At 40.3% G+C, this 15,506-nt stretch overlaps 1 protein-coding gene and 1 long non-coding RNA gene across 2 annotated transcripts; one reads left to right on the top strand and one right to left on the bottom strand.

Moving 5' to 3' along the window:
- Positions 1-278: 278 nt before the first annotated feature.
- Positions 279-3,318, top strand: LOC307252107. The gene is made up of 3 exons (XR_013844920.1): positions 279-379; positions 505-528; positions 2,862-3,318. It is a non-coding gene; the product is annotated as an uncharacterized lncRNA (long non-coding RNA).
- Positions 3,319-9,325: 6,007 nt separating this feature from the next.
- LOC307251515 (nicotinate-nucleotide pyrophosphorylase [carboxylating]-like) lies at positions 9,326-15,458 on the bottom strand (the record flags this gene model as incomplete). The annotated part of the gene is made up of 5 exons (XM_080028883.1): positions 15,356-15,458; positions 11,734-11,961; positions 10,795-11,105; positions 10,014-10,145; positions 9,326-9,535 (listed from the first exon to the last, which is right to left on the bottom strand). The coding sequence occupies exons 1-5, from the start codon at positions 15,390-15,392 to the stop codon at positions 9,326-9,328; spliced, it is 918 nt and encodes a 305-aa protein (XP_079885009.1). The 5' UTR covers positions 15,393-15,458.
- Between the last annotated feature and the right edge of the window lie 48 nt (positions 15,459-15,506).

Here is a 15,506-nt window from a genome sequence, read left to right as displayed (position 1 = left end):
AGGAGAGCAAAGGAGAACATTCCACAACAGCAAAAGAGCCGGGCGGGCACGAACATCCTAAGGAAACAACACTCACTTCCTTTGCGAATTAAGCCAAGCCGACGGACAGGCTGCTGGGGATGATAACCGCCTCTGCCTGGCTGACCAGTGAGTGGCCGAGGTAGAGCACCACCTTAGTGTCCCTCTCCCCACGCCCACCACAATCAGATCTGGTCCCCCCCAAAGACCAGCCGTTATACAGCCAGACTATAGTCACAAGCCTGGTGAGCGCCAAGACAGCCAGCCACATTGGGAGCCTTCACGGTGTGTCCCCTCTCAGACAGGATGGGCCTCCTACCACCACTACCGCTACTGCTCACCTTCACACTCCTGTCCAGCTGTAAGACTGGAGGCCTTTTATATCGCCTTTTTGTAGGAACTATTTGGATTTATTTTTGTGGAAGTGCTTGATTAGATTTGTGTCTATAACATGCTGATTTATTTTCTTTTTCTTGCTCCATCCAGGGAGAGTGGTGGACGCACAGCGATGTAAGTATGATCTAAATAAAAGGTTTAAGAGACACTTAAAAGGTGGAATCAGCCATTCTGGAATAATGCTTGTAGTTTTTGTGAAATTCTGAGCCTAGGCTATGTAAACTGGTATGTTGCTAGCCATGGAGGGGGGGGGGGGGGCTCTTTGTTAACATGACCTTTGTTTACATACCAGTTAACAGAGCCTACGCTTTGCATTAACACCAGATTTCTTTTCATTTCACACACTACTGATAGCGGATTGTGAGGAGATACTCGATCATTTTGAAAAAAGTTATTTTGATAACAAGCGAATCGCCTTTAACCAGAATTTGATTTTTCTTTACATACTGAATATCCTAGAATCTTCATTGGTTGCAGCAAAAGGTGGAGTTTGAGAAAAATGGCCCGGTGTTCAGGGAGGAATAATTGCTTTACTTGGCATGTTGTTGTGGACCTTGTTCTAGAGTTATTTGGGCTCTGAGTTGGACTTTTTTAAACTAGTTTTCAGGCACTAAAAAAGACAAGGTCAATCAATGGAAACTGTCCTGTTTGTTATCGAAGTTCTCTGATCATTGGTGTGTGTTATGGTGGAAAGCTGTGGTCGTAGGCGTTAGGAACATGTTGGAGAGCCGTGTCACATGCCTCTGTCACTAGGAGTGGGTCAGGGATGGAAGGCATGAGTCAGTGTGGATGAGTATTGGTAGAGATAGAGGCATCATCTGATTGGGTTGCTTATATTTGATGTTGGGTCTTAGATGAATGAGTTATCAATTGGACCTGTGTGATGTTGTTCATGTTTTTGGGGTCCTTAAGAGGTAAACTGCCCAGTATTTTACTTAAAAACAGCGAGGATTGAAGAAAATCAGAAAAATCTACTTAATCATTCTGTAATAATATTACCACAATATACATAATTTTTAAAAGTTGAAAAGAAAAGGCCTTGTTATGGGCATTTCAAGTGTTTTTTTATTATACGGTATATAAGCTTTTATTGAGTTATTGAGAACAAAATATATTTGGTTTTGCTAAGATCCTGTAAGGCGCGAAACTGCAGTAGAATAGGGAAAGAAAATATGTTTTACTTATATCATCATGAAACTCTGCAACTTGATTACTCACAATAAAGTTATTCTTTTTTGAATTATATTTTTTTCAGAAATTTTTGAATAAATATCTAATTTATTGTGTAAATCGAGATGTTGGTTTAAGCCAAAGTTAATATCTTAATTTTAATTTTACAATAGTAAAATCCAACGTTCCAGCGTCTTTTGGATACAGGCTTTTTTTTTTTTTATAAATCAAAAAACACAAAGTACTGGTCTGCATTTTCCGCATGTTTTTATGAACAAAATGTATTAATCAGACAATTAACAACATATGAACATATCCTTCAGTAAAACCCTTCAGAATAGTGCTACAAATGGTTACAGAAGGTGAAGTTGAGGTAAGTGCTTTAGAAGTTGAGATTTTGGGGTTCAGAGAATTGAAAAAAAAAATTTGAGATAAAGGCAGTTAAATTAGTATGTACAGTAAAGTCATTCTAAAGTTGTTAATACAGATGCATGGATGGAAAAGTATCTTTCCTCTAGTGTAGCAGGTCGAGGTGGAGCTAGTTTTAATGACCTTGTAGACATTAGGTTGTGGTGTATTGTAGTTCAGTAGTTCCCAACCTATGGGTTGGGCCCCTCCCAGGGATACATCTGAGAGGCTCTGTGATGATTAATAGATGAGGAAAGTTTTAGAGGGAAAATCTCTCTTTATGGAACGGCTGTCTTATCAACACTGCTCTGTGTAAAGAGCCTCAAGCAGAAAACAAGTGATGAGATGTTTTTGAATGTGAAGTCCTAAAGGTGGAGTCAGGAACTCTGGTCAATGCTTGTTTCAATAATTAATTGTGAAAATCAGTGAATATCTCCACACGATTCGCCACCTGTCCGTACTGTGAGCTGCAAAAAAAAAGAAGGCATTTATACACATCCTATGCTCTGTAAACGACAATGTAAACGAAGAGTATGTAAACAAAGGGGGCCCACCGTAGGTAGCACCATGTCTGCTTACAGAGCCTAGGCCGTGTATTGACACAGGATATTTTTTTCAGGGCACACACAGGAGCGGAATGTAACGAATGGTGAGGTGATATTATATATATCACTGATTTTCACAAAAAAAGGATTTTAGGGATTTTGACAACAAGCATTCCCCGGAATTGCTGACTCCAAATGTAATCGGAGTAACTAATCACTGTTTCGGTCAAAGGTAAGAGGCGTTTTTTAAAGATTACAGTCATTTTTCAAAGCGTTGGACCAATCTGAGGGATTTTTCTTCACTGATTTTATTTCTCTCCTTAGAGCTTTCCATCACTCCAGTTCTAGAGATGTCCCCTCAATCCAAGATCTATGAAGGAGACCAGGGGCCTGTTTCAGGTAGCTGGTTTTACATACTCTGGGTTTAATCATACGCTCTGAGTTGGTTAACTCAGAGCGCAGGGTTGATAAGCAACTCTGGGTTTTCGGTTTCAGAACAGTGGATCAGCGTTGGGTTAATCAACTCTGAGCGTGTTCACTCTGGGTGGAGCGTGTGCATAAAAGCCATCGTCAATGGATCGCTGATAACATGATTCACCATGGAAACAGAAGAAACAAATGCGTGATCCTCCCACTTCTCCACTTCTCAAAAAAAGAAAAAAAAACTTCTCCGCTCCTCCCACTGGAGTTAGAAATATTAACGAATGAGTTTATGGTAGCCTATGGAGAAGAATTAACGGGTATATTGTCACATAACTCTGATCTAATCTCCTCGGCAATTCAGAAAAAATATATAGTACATAGGCCTAGTCCATTTTAAAAAGTTACGCATATCAGCAGTAAAGTAATAAAGCTGGCGCGGCACAGCATTTCTGACAGTGTTTTATATTCGCTGTATTTGGGAAGCTGTAGCCTAATAGCCAGTGGTGTAGTGGGGGGTATACGCAGGTATACGGCGTATACCCACTTATTTTTCAGGCGACATTGCGTATACCCACTTCTAACGGCCGCGACTGCGGGACTTGTTGCCACCCGTCCCGTTTTCCCCGAAATTGTTCTCTTTTTTTCACCAGCTGTCCCGGGAAAAGAAAAATCTCTCCCGGGACACAATTTGTCCCGTTTTTTGGGGAAAATGCCAGAACCTCATTTGATTTCCTTCGTTCAGCAGTTCAGGCCGTTTCACACGGGCCGAGGCGTTTGTTTCGCCCACTAATGCATTCTCAATAGAGAGGCGAGCGGGCAGAGAGAAGGCGGCAAGCGTGCAGGGGCGGTCTTAACGATCTCGGGGCCCGTTTCAAGACCCTGTGGGGGGCCCCCACATTTTTTTTTCTATGAATAATGCTTGTGCATGCTCCCCGCAAAAATAAAAAAGATTGTGGAAACCAGTTGGTTCATAGACGGATTATGAGATTTAAAGTAAAATGCATCAATCTGATGCACTTTCAGAGGAAAATTTAGATTTAAATCAAATCTTGAGCTGCAGAAGGAATATTATTTTTCTTAAACAGGCAGCACTCTTTACTCTGCAACTGTAAAAACATTTCAGTAGATTGGTCTGCAGATCCATGTTATATGATGGAGGGGCCCATTGCAACAGATACAGGATGGAAAGCTACTTTTTATGAACAGTATATAATTTACACGTATAAAGCTTATTCCTGTATGTGTGTGGGGGCCTTAGAGGCCCCTTATGAAGCCCATAAGACATAGCTAATAATGCTTTTGTTTTGCACTTGCTTTTCTATTTTTCACCTGCTAGGGGCCATGATGATTTATTTCCTATTCCTTTTTGGACCCTAGGCTGTTATTGACATGAGTGACTGAGCTCTTTGACAATGCGACATGTAAAGTTACTATCAGTATCTCTGGCTTAGGGCCCCCCTGAGCCCTTGGGCCCCTGGGCCTGGTTGCATGCAGTTTTCTTCTCAAAGTGCACCAGATTGATGAATTTTACTTTAAAAGGTTGCATTTTTTTCTTCCGGGGGAGCATTCCCCCGGACCCCCCTAGAAGGTCCAGGGTCCCCACCTCAGTCTCCCTATTTAGCCTACTGTGCAAACAGTGATGGTCCGGCAGACCGTAGCGGCAGTCAGCTGTCAGGACAGTGAACTCCCCCCCCCCCCCCCCCCCCACTCGCACTAATGGCTGTAAATGGAGCGGACACGGAGGCTAAACATATAGCCGTTCTGCCAGCTACGCTCTCTATATCTTATAGGCTATTCATGCATTAGGCCTGTGTTGGACCACTACTCGTGAGTGGCTGTGTGAGGCAGCGCAATTATGGGAAATATAGGACCGGCAAAAGCGGATGCGCGCGCAGTACAACTTAGAGTATACCCACTTCTCCAGGCACCACTACACCACTGCTAATAGCCCACTGTGCAGTAAACAGACTGTCGCTTCTTTTAAATGGGGAGTGAAAGACATTAACGTCTGACACATAAGGTGACAGTTTCCATTGAAGAGCCTGATTGATTTATTATCAGATCCATTTTCCTCAAGTGATCACAGTTTAAATTATTATATAATTATTTATGTAATTTTTATATTCATATTAGGCTATAATATGAATATAAAAGGGCTCGTCTGTGACTTTAGGATCGCACAAGTGAACAGTAACAATCGCGTGCAGCCGCAGCGTTACACGAATCCACCTGACATAAATCTGTTCAGTGGCACAGACGTTAAAAAGCATACAATACAAATAGGTTTATTAATCTGAATGTAGAGCATGTCACGATGTGTAAGGTGGCCGCCTATATGAACGGACCGAGGGCTGAGAACAAGGCTACTGATCAGATAAATGATCGGTCAAACGTAAAATCATCAGGAAATGATAAAAACATCCCGATGGAGATTTCTGTGGAGTGATTTTGCTTCAAACTGTACAGGGACGCGTGTGACAGTGACACTCCTTCTTCAGTCGGAGCTGCAGCGTAAAGTGAAAACAAACTCAGGGTAGGTCTAACCACCTCCCGAGCAGGTTAGTGCCACGGCATATGTTGCCGCAGTAACTGACTCTCGGTCGCGCTGAACCTGCTACCTGAAACGGGAAACCCAGAGTTTCCACTAACTCAGGGCGAACAAACTCTGGGTTGCCTCAAAACCAGCTACCTGAAACAGGCCCCAGCTGGTCATCTGGTGTACCATCGAAAACAATGTGCACACATCTGAAACAATGCACCTCTACCTGAGCCAAGGGGACAAGCTCCTCAGTGGAAGCACTAAAGTCAACCACACCATGGTGGCACTGGCACAGGACCCTGGGGAGTTTGAGTGCAGATTAGACATGAGAATGGGTAATATCGTCAAAGTCGCCACGAAGGCCGTTTCAGTAACTGGTAAGTGGACAGAGAAAAAGTATAACCTGCGTGTGCCCATTGTGTGTATATAAACCTGGCAGTTTTTCATTTATAAAATGTTGATGATTGTAGGCATTAACTATATTTGTATGGAGGCCCAAAATTGACGAAATATAAGAAGAGGTCGGAGCAGATATATGTCAAATATATAGCTGGAAAAAAAACCTATAAGGAATAGTGTTGGTTCAATAACTAAAATTGAGTGTAAAGAAGTGTAAACATTACATTTTGCGTCAACATTTACGAAGGCTTACAATGTGTTTTCAATCTATCCACAGAGCTGTTTTCAGTCCCCACTCTCACCATGACTCCAGACGAAGTCTTTCAAAGGGAAGACATGAGACTTACCTGCAAAAGTGACAGCTACGCCTCTGAAAGAATCAGAAGAGAAGAGATAACTTACACCCTTGAGCCGCTGACCCCCAGGGACACTGGAGTATTTCTTGGCAAGGCCCTGCCGTATGAATTCAACTATACCGGCGTAGCCCAAGCCAAAGGCATCGAGAAACACAGTAAAACCCTGACTGTACGTCCTAAAGGTAAACTTACTCAATGCCTCACTTCTGCCTCACTAGAATGTGTGGTGTTGTGTTTACCTGCACAGTTGGCACAGTGCTAATGCTATGATGAGCATACAGACATGGGCAGTATTGATTTTGTTTATGTAAATAGGATTGTTACCCTCCATGTTTTTTTTAAAAATCTCAAGTCAAAGTGGCTTAAAGTATTCATGTATAAGTGATGGATCACATGTCTGTGTAATGTGACAGGGGTCAGCCAGCTTCTCAACGTAACCAACTATGTTTAGTTAGTGGAGACCAAAGAAACAGAGCTTAAAGGCCTACTTCACCGGTTTGAATATGAAGGTGTATTGAATTCTGAGATCCTATGTAGTATAATTGTGCAAAAAAAATTAAAATCGGTTCATCCTAGCCTGAGAAAAGGCAGAAAGAGTGTTTTTTTAACCCTATATTTCTCTTTCTCGTGACATCACAGAAAGAGAAATATAGGGTTAAAAAAAACGTACTTTGTAAATATTACTGTGATGTCACAGTAAAAGACATCACAGTAATATTTACAAAGTAAGTTTTTTTTTAACCCTATATTTCTCTTTCTGTGATGTCACGAGAAAGAGGGTTAAAAAAAACACTCTTTCTGCCTTTTCTCAGGCTAGGATGAACCGATTTAAAAAAAAATCGCACATTTATACTACATAGGATCTCAGAATTCAATACACCTTCATATTCAAACCGGTGAAGTAGGCCTTTAAGTATGAGGGAACATTGGACTTTTCAGGTGCCCAAAAACCTCCAGTATTTAGTTTTTTCTTCCAGAACATCTTATATCAGAATATGCGCTAATATTTCACTAACATAAGCACCATGGCCTTGTGGTAAACTTGATTTTGCTGTCCATAGGGATTCAGTGTCTTCTTTTCTTTCTCTTTCTCTATAGTTTCTGTGTCCATTCCAAAGATCTCTGTGGTTGGCAGGGCAGTCCTGGGGCGTCCCTTCAAGATCCTCTGTCAGTCGGATACTGGCACCTTCCCCATACAGTACACCCTGTGGAAGGATTACCAATCTCAAAACACAACCCTGGTCAGACAATACAATCAACAAGCTCTCTTCACGGTCTCCATCAGCAACCCATCGGACATCAACAAGTTCATGTGCGAGGCAAACAATAGCAAGAGGGAAGTCCCACTCGGTAGGAAACTCAACGCTTCTGTCATAGGTAAATATCCAAACAAGTCTGTTCTACACTGTTAGTACGTTTTTTTAAAGGTATAGAGTCAGTGATTCCTAGCTATGGTGGGCCGGTCCGAGCCTAATGGTTTACATACAGGTTTATAGAGCCTAAACTATGTATTAACACCAGATTATTTTCAATGCACACACAGTAAAGACTGGAAGCAAGTTGTGAGGAAATATTCACTGATTTTGGCAAAAAGGGATTTTGACAATTTGCCTTTTTTCTGAATGGCTGACTCCACCTTAAATGTGCCTCATCAATACTGTTATCACTGTTGTCAATGGATCACCACATTCAAACTGTTTCTCCTTTGAGACCGTGGCTTCGATGTTGTACACACCAGAAACATGGGTTGAACTGCAATTCAAAACAATTAGTAGTAGTATTTAATTTCTTGGAACTAGCCAGGGACACCAAACCACAAACATTCTGGTTAACCCCCACATCATGTGATAATAAGAAGGATTTACACTTATCTATAAACTGGTAATGCACACATCAAGGTGTTGTTGTTAGAAAGTGAGAAACTTGTGAGAAACATGCGAGGACCCTAGTGCCTTGATGAGTACAATTAGAATTTATGCAATTTAGAATTAACGTTTATGCAAGTACTGAACTAGTTTTGCTTGAGTAAAAATAGCAATACCAAAATATACAAATAGTCCAATGAGTAGAAATCCTGCCTTTTTGCTTAAAGTAAAGTACATACTGGAAGTTAGCTATTAGCAGTGAAAGTACACATATAAGCCAAAATTAATAATCATTACAGATGCATTGACATGTGAGCAGAATTGTATTTTTGTCAAAGTGGAGCTACTTTCAACTCTCTAAATACAAAGTTATATAATATGTTACAATACATGATAATTCTAATATGGAGAAGTGTTTCTGATAAACTTGTTTCAATGTACCTCCTTTGAGATATTTTCTCAGCCAAATACCCCTTGAACGGGGTTATTCCGTTTATTTCTACATTACTGATAGAAATAAAAAAGCCTAAATAAATAATAACAATACAGTGATGTTCTATAAGTATCAGATTTAATAAAACAACATTGTAACTGAAAAAAATTGCAATAATGATCAATAAACTATGTTAAAACACTGCTAGGACACTATGAAGGCATTGCAGTTGCATTTAATTGCATAAATTAAAAAAACTAAACTTCCACTTCAGTAACCATACATACATAGACTTGTGCTTCACTGGCACAGTGACGTGCCATCAGTGTCTAATTGACAAAATTATAAGTGTAAAAACCCTTTTAATAATACAAATAGTAAACTATAATTATAGTTGCACTTTTTATTGAGTGCAATTTTTATTTAACTAATTCAAGTACGATGATATTAGTAACTATGCATGACACACACACACACACACACACACACACACACACACACACACACACACACACACACACACACACACACACACACACACACATTATAACAGAAGGTCACTTCAATTATATCGGCCCACTTTGTCTTCTATATAATTTTATTCTGTGTCTGTAAATAGTCTTTTAGCTTTGCACAACCGCTAAATAAAATTTGTTGAATTTCTATTCCCTTTCTCTCCTCATCAAATTGTTGAGGTCTCAATCTTACAGCTTTAACCTGTGTTCTGGGGAAATGGATAGTGTGTCATTCGTGAATACTATTTGTGCTGATTATTATTGGTTATGGCTTGAGTGAACGGCAGGTTTCTGAACCTTGAGAGAAAAGTCTACGACTGGGCAGCCCTGTGTTATGCAGCCCAGGGAAATGATGTCTACATGTGGGGAGAAATACAAGGCTAAGTTCTCTGGAGTCACTCCTCCACTGGCTTCTATCAGCAGGGTGGGGAACTCCTCCTTCAGTGCACCAGCTGCAACATGGAGCTCCTATAGGGGAGAGACAGGGGGGGGGGGGGGGTTAAGGCCAGACACTGAATAGGGTAAAATGTTTAATCATGAAACTTTGACAGTTGATTACTTTACAATAATGTGTTTGTAATACAGTTTTGATCATGTTTGAAAATATGTAACTAATCATGTGTAAGTTTGCATCTCTTTAAAAACCCAAAATCTAGATGTTGGATAAAGCCAGAGTTAAAATCTCTATTCAATTTTAACAACCAACATAAGTGTTGAAAGCTTTTACGGAACAGATTTTGGATTCAGACTTTTTTTCATTTTATATATAAAAAATGACAATGTAATGTACACTTTTGACCTTTGATTTATACTAGTGTAAAAGGAGACATGTTTTGGAAGCAAACTAGAGAAAAATCTCAAAATTGACCAGTGCTTAAAAGAACAATGTTTTTGCCTGCTATGTCTCAGTGAAAAATGAGAAATGACGTGGGCTTGAGTTCCCCACCTGAGTTTTAAAGTTGTCCAGCATAACGATGTCTGCTCCTGCTCTGGCTGCCTCTCTGCCCTCCTCTGCAGAGCGGCACTCCACCTCAATCTTACTGCTGAAGCCACACACTGAGCGCGCAGCTTTCACGGCCTATAGGGAATAGATAGGGGGTCTTTCTTATGTTTTAGGTTGAACGTGTTGTAAGCACACCTGAGCCTACCACAGTCACTCAGTCTCAGTCTCAGCTGTCAGACTTTGTTCAAGTCCTTCAGTAAAATTTCCTGCCTCTGTAGTTTGTCTGTTTTCAATATGTTTGCTGTCAAAATCTCTTTTTGTCAAAATTTGTGAATATCTACTCACAATCGGCTGCCTGTCCATACTGTGTGTTAAAAGAAAGCCTGGACTTTGTAAACTGGTACGTTGATAGCTACAGTCAGATAGGTGGTTTTCAAAGTAAGATACTCCAATGTTATAAATGATGTAATATGCTGGTGAACCTACAGAAGGAAAGAATGGACATACTAATTTGAATTCTATGAATGATTGAATATCTTATTGTTGAAATGTAAACTTGCTGTCGTTCATTGTGGCTCTAGGGATGGCAAGTGGTTGGATGGATTCTCATTTAGGTAAGGACATGCTTGGTACTGAATTTCTCATCAAATAGTGGATGGACCACCAGGAAATGTAGTATATATTTTTTTAATATATTTAAAAAATAAAAAGGGACTGCTAATGCATACATGGCCCATGCTTTATTTATTTTTTACTGGATTCGTGGTATATTGTTGCTGCCCACCTGTGTGATACTTCCTGATGCCCATACATGGTTGTCCTTGAGCATCACCATTCCACTCAGGTCCTGTCTGTGCATGGACACGCCTCCAACCAGCATGGCATACTTCTCCACCAGACGGAAGCCCGGGGTGGTCTTACGTGTGCCGGCCACTTCTCCGTGCCAGCCCCCCTCTGTGGCCATGGCCTGGAGCTGAGAGCAGCGGGTGGCGATACCAGAGGCCCGGGCCAGGCAGTTGAGAGCAGGCCTTTCCCCCAGAAGGAGGCTCCTCGCTGGGCCCCTCACTACGGCAGTCAGCGTGATGGCCCCCGGACCTGTACAAGTGAGCAAGATTACATTGGAGGATGGACATCAAATGGATCAAAATGGCCAGTGATCATAAAAAATTAATGCTTTTAAATAAGAAAGCCCAGTGAAAAGGAAGTATGGTTTGTGCTTCTATGGTGCGCTGTGGTTTTTTGTGGTTTGACTGGGAGGCCGCTCAAAATGTAAAAAGCTAAGTAGATTACCTTTCTATGGATGAAGATAAGGGCCACCTGTGCAAAGCTTACTTGAGTTCTGACTTCATGCTCAAAATTCTGAATTCTGACTATATTTTCACACAATTGGCCATAATCTTCTTCCATTATAGGCGACATAACAGCCCTATTACCACCAAATGTTTGAAAAATTAATGATGCATCGATTTACATATTTCATATCTCATATCCATTTGGAAACAGATGGTAACTCTGTCCTGATTGTGTGTTTGAACGTATGAAGTGAATGTATATTGAGAACATCAATCCTCATATTCTTGTATTCAGAAGCATGACTTTCTCACCCATTTTTTCTTTAATGCCTCAATGGACTCCTTTCACATGGTATAGCCTATTAGACCACTCTATCCAATCTAATATCTTGGTGTTATACAGTATAGAAGAATGTGTGCAATGTGTATACCGATGTCTGCTCCCTCCTGGTAGACCCAGTCCACTGTGCAGCCCACCTCAGAGAACACAGCAGTGAAGAAGGGTCTCCCTGCCAGGACGCTGTGTGGAGTTTTACACAGTAGCCTGGCCTCCACCTCCACTGAGCCCACACACACTCCAGCTGGGTCAAAGTTGGGTGTGTCCTCTGACAGCCACTCTCGGGCCAGCCGGGTCAGAGCGTGAGCCGGGAGGGAGTGGGCTGTTTGGAGCGAGGGAGGGGACATTCTGAAACGGGGGTCAAATAGAGGAAACAAGAGCGTGGTAGCTGACAATGTTAGGGGTGAACTTCTCTCACAATAACATTGCGATGCAGAAAATATAGTGGGCCATGATTTTGTGACGTAGTATATGGCAATTAAAATAAATGATTTAAAATAGATTCCCATTGTTCCTTTGCTAGTAGAGAGAGGGAGGAGCTGTAGCAAAGCAAAGGCTTCAAGATCACAAAAGCATATTACCAGGTGAAATACTTTATGCTTGAATGGCAGATACAAACACATCAAAAAGGGTTATATATTATAGAGCCTCACTACCATGATTCTTAAAGAAATCACAAGAGGACATAAAATCAATGAATAGAAAAAACGTAAAGGTGGAGTCAGCAATTCTGTAGAATGCTTGTTGTCAAAATCAGTGAGTATCTCTTCACAACCTGCTACCTGTACGGAACAGAAATTTGGTGATAATACAAGGCCTAGGCTCTGTAAATTGACATGGTAAGTTAACAATGGCTGTGTAAACAAAGGGGGCCCACGTTGCTAGCAACATTACCATGTATAAAAGCCTAGGCTTTGTATCAACCCTGTATTTTGTTCAGTGCACACACAGTACGGACAGGTAGCAGATAGAAGACGTAGCTCTCCACCACCATGATCAAATCAACTAATGAGGGAATATCTTTAGAAAGAATTATATTTATCCCTCCCACACTGACTTATATGATCTGTGACCAGGAACATTAAAGCTGTTCTCCTCAACACAACACATCAGGTCTTCCTTGATTTAATTTGACATCTATCTACTGTCTGTGTATGCTTCACTTTGATCATTCCTTCAGTCAAACCTGCACATAACAAAACACAAATGGGTTCATACTTGTCTAGTACAAGATGGGAACAGCACAAATAAATCATACTAAGAAATTCACTTACTTTCAAAAGTCTCTCCTTTTTTTCTGGCGTTCACCAGACGACAGAGTTTAGTAATGAGCACAGAGAGCCCCAGGAAAAATGTGGTGTGGAATTTGACCCTGTGTCCATGTTGTAATGTTGACATGCTACCTCAGAGTTGGCACCATAGGCCTAACATTGATTGTTTGAACCAAGGCTGATTCTCAGACCAGAGCAACAACCAATTGCTAACATACCTGACTTGCTGTAGACCTGCAAACCCACAGGCTGTGCATTAAAAACTACATTTTAGATCTCGCATTTGCGTTACAATTTTGCAATAAATGAGGTATGTTATGTGTAATAGTTTTAATCTGTGGCACGGTGCATACAAGCCTATACCTGCCTGCTTCCTAAAATTGGCCTTACACCAGTGATGCAGACACTTTTCATGGCCAGCAGCAGTGTGATAACTATGCACAGATGAAAGAAAATTGCAACACCCAACTATGGGGAAAAGACCAACTCATCGTGAAGCAAACGAGATAAACATCAGCAATTGCTTTAAATAACTTATTGGACATCCGTAGTGAATACTGGTTATCTCAGCATCAGGCTAGAAGCCATTGCAACATCCCATCAAGATCAGCAGTGCTAGCAGATGGAGACATGCCGAGAAAAGTGTAGGTTTGCGCCCCGCTTTCTAAAGGCCAAAAAGTTGCATATATGTCACCTTTTGAAATAAATCAATACAGTATTTGCTGCACATTTTTATCTCTGGCTGTTCTTGGCTGTCTCCATATGGGGAGGAGGAACACTTGCACATACATGCCTGGCTGCGCTTAATATATTAGAGCTTAAGGCTTCAAATTCGACAATCACACCCTTTTAATAGTAGGCCTAGTCCCTGTCTCCAATAGGGCACCATTTATAAACACTACACGCTGTAACTAATGGCTTGACTAATGCATGGGCTTTGTTAATTAATCATTAACTGCTCTGTAAATCAGCTTGAAAAAAGTCTGGGTTGCCAGGTTTTAAAAAGTCCCAAACTGGCTGATATTCATCCTTCTTCAGTAAAGACCCTCCAATGGATTGTTTGAGCTCTGACATTGAAACTATAGCTGCAGAGAATTTGGAATGACACCTCTTAATATTTACAACTACAGGCTTATGTGCTTTATTTAGAGTAAGCTTTAAGTTGTTACTTAACTTGTTAACTTTTGACTTATTAGATAGTGAGAAGCCTGGAGTCCCAAGACTTACTAGAAAGTGAACTTGTGGTCATTAATAACTTGACTTAACCCTTTCACGCATAGTGGTCACTACAGTGGACAGCTATTCAAAAGCTGTTTTCTTGAATATGCATGGGTGTAGATCACCTAGTTGCATATCAGCCACTACAGTGGACTCTTGTGTGTCATCCAATGCATTGCCAACCAGTGGCCAACCATTGTAAGAGCAGCCACAATTAGTCAAAACCAAGATGGCCGACAGGGAGCAGAAAAGTTGAGCAGCTCAGGAATATCCTGTAAATACTTCAAAAATAGCAGACTCTGGCAGGTAAAAAAAAATGTGGCAACATCAAGTAACATCTTAGGAGTCATATAGTTGTTAAAATGTCCAATTATTGATTTTACATTGGGAGGAAATTATGTTTAATCACCTGTCCACTAAATTGGACATCATGCATCATGGACTCCAATAAATGCTATGACTGCAGATGTGTTGTGCATGAAAAAGCTTACTTTGCTGTAACTTTTTGGTTTTAAATCAATTGATTTATGTTGATTTATTTTTTCCAGACTATTCCATTATGTGTAAAACAGTTGGTGTCACTATGATACCAATTTTCATATTAAAATACTTTGATGAAGTGATGTACAAGTCAGTAGAAAAAAAAGAAAAAGAGAAATTGGAAAACCAAGAAAAAAGTTATCTGTTATTTTTATAGAAAATTTTGATTGAAAAAATTATTCCACGCTTTTCCATTAGATTGAGGGATTGGAATATGTTAATATATGTGAACAGGCATTGAAAATATATATTATTTTATAGTTTTCAGATAATATATACTTTTTTTTACTGTTTTGTTAAATAAATAAGTGCAAAGTTGAGAAGTCAAAACCCGAGTGGACATGTGTAAAACTCTCTGAAAAATGTGTATTTTAAAAAAAATGAAGTTATATTTTTTCTTTTCATGCCTACAGAAGAATAAAATCACTTGAGAAAAAAATCCAGACTAAGGATATCATAATTCATGCATGAAAGGGTTAAAATAAATAAAGGCTTTTGACTTTATCATTTAAGTCAACAGCCAAAAAGGTTTTTCACAAGCTGGGAACCAAACAGTTTTTCTTTTCAATTACCTATTACTGATCAAAATATGTATTAATAAATGTTGTACTAAACATTAAAGGGTCTTTCCATAAATGTACAGACAAATGTGAGCCACACAGTTGCATTAAATAATCACCATCTTACCAAATAAGCAGCTGGCAATAGTCCCCAAGAAATCCATAATCCACAGTGCTCATCTATTTTAGGAAATTAAAGGTGCTGTCAGCGATTCTGGAGAACGCTTGTTGTCAAAATTAGGAAATATCTCCACACGATTCACTACCTGTCCGTACTG

This window comes from Ammodytes marinus, assembly GCF_949987685.1.
Source record: "Ammodytes marinus genome assembly, chromosome: 6".
Classification (NCBI taxonomy): domain Eukaryota; kingdom Metazoa; phylum Chordata; class Actinopteri; order Uranoscopiformes; family Ammodytidae; genus Ammodytes; species Ammodytes marinus.
This window is presented reverse-complemented; position numbering and strand designations above follow the sequence as displayed.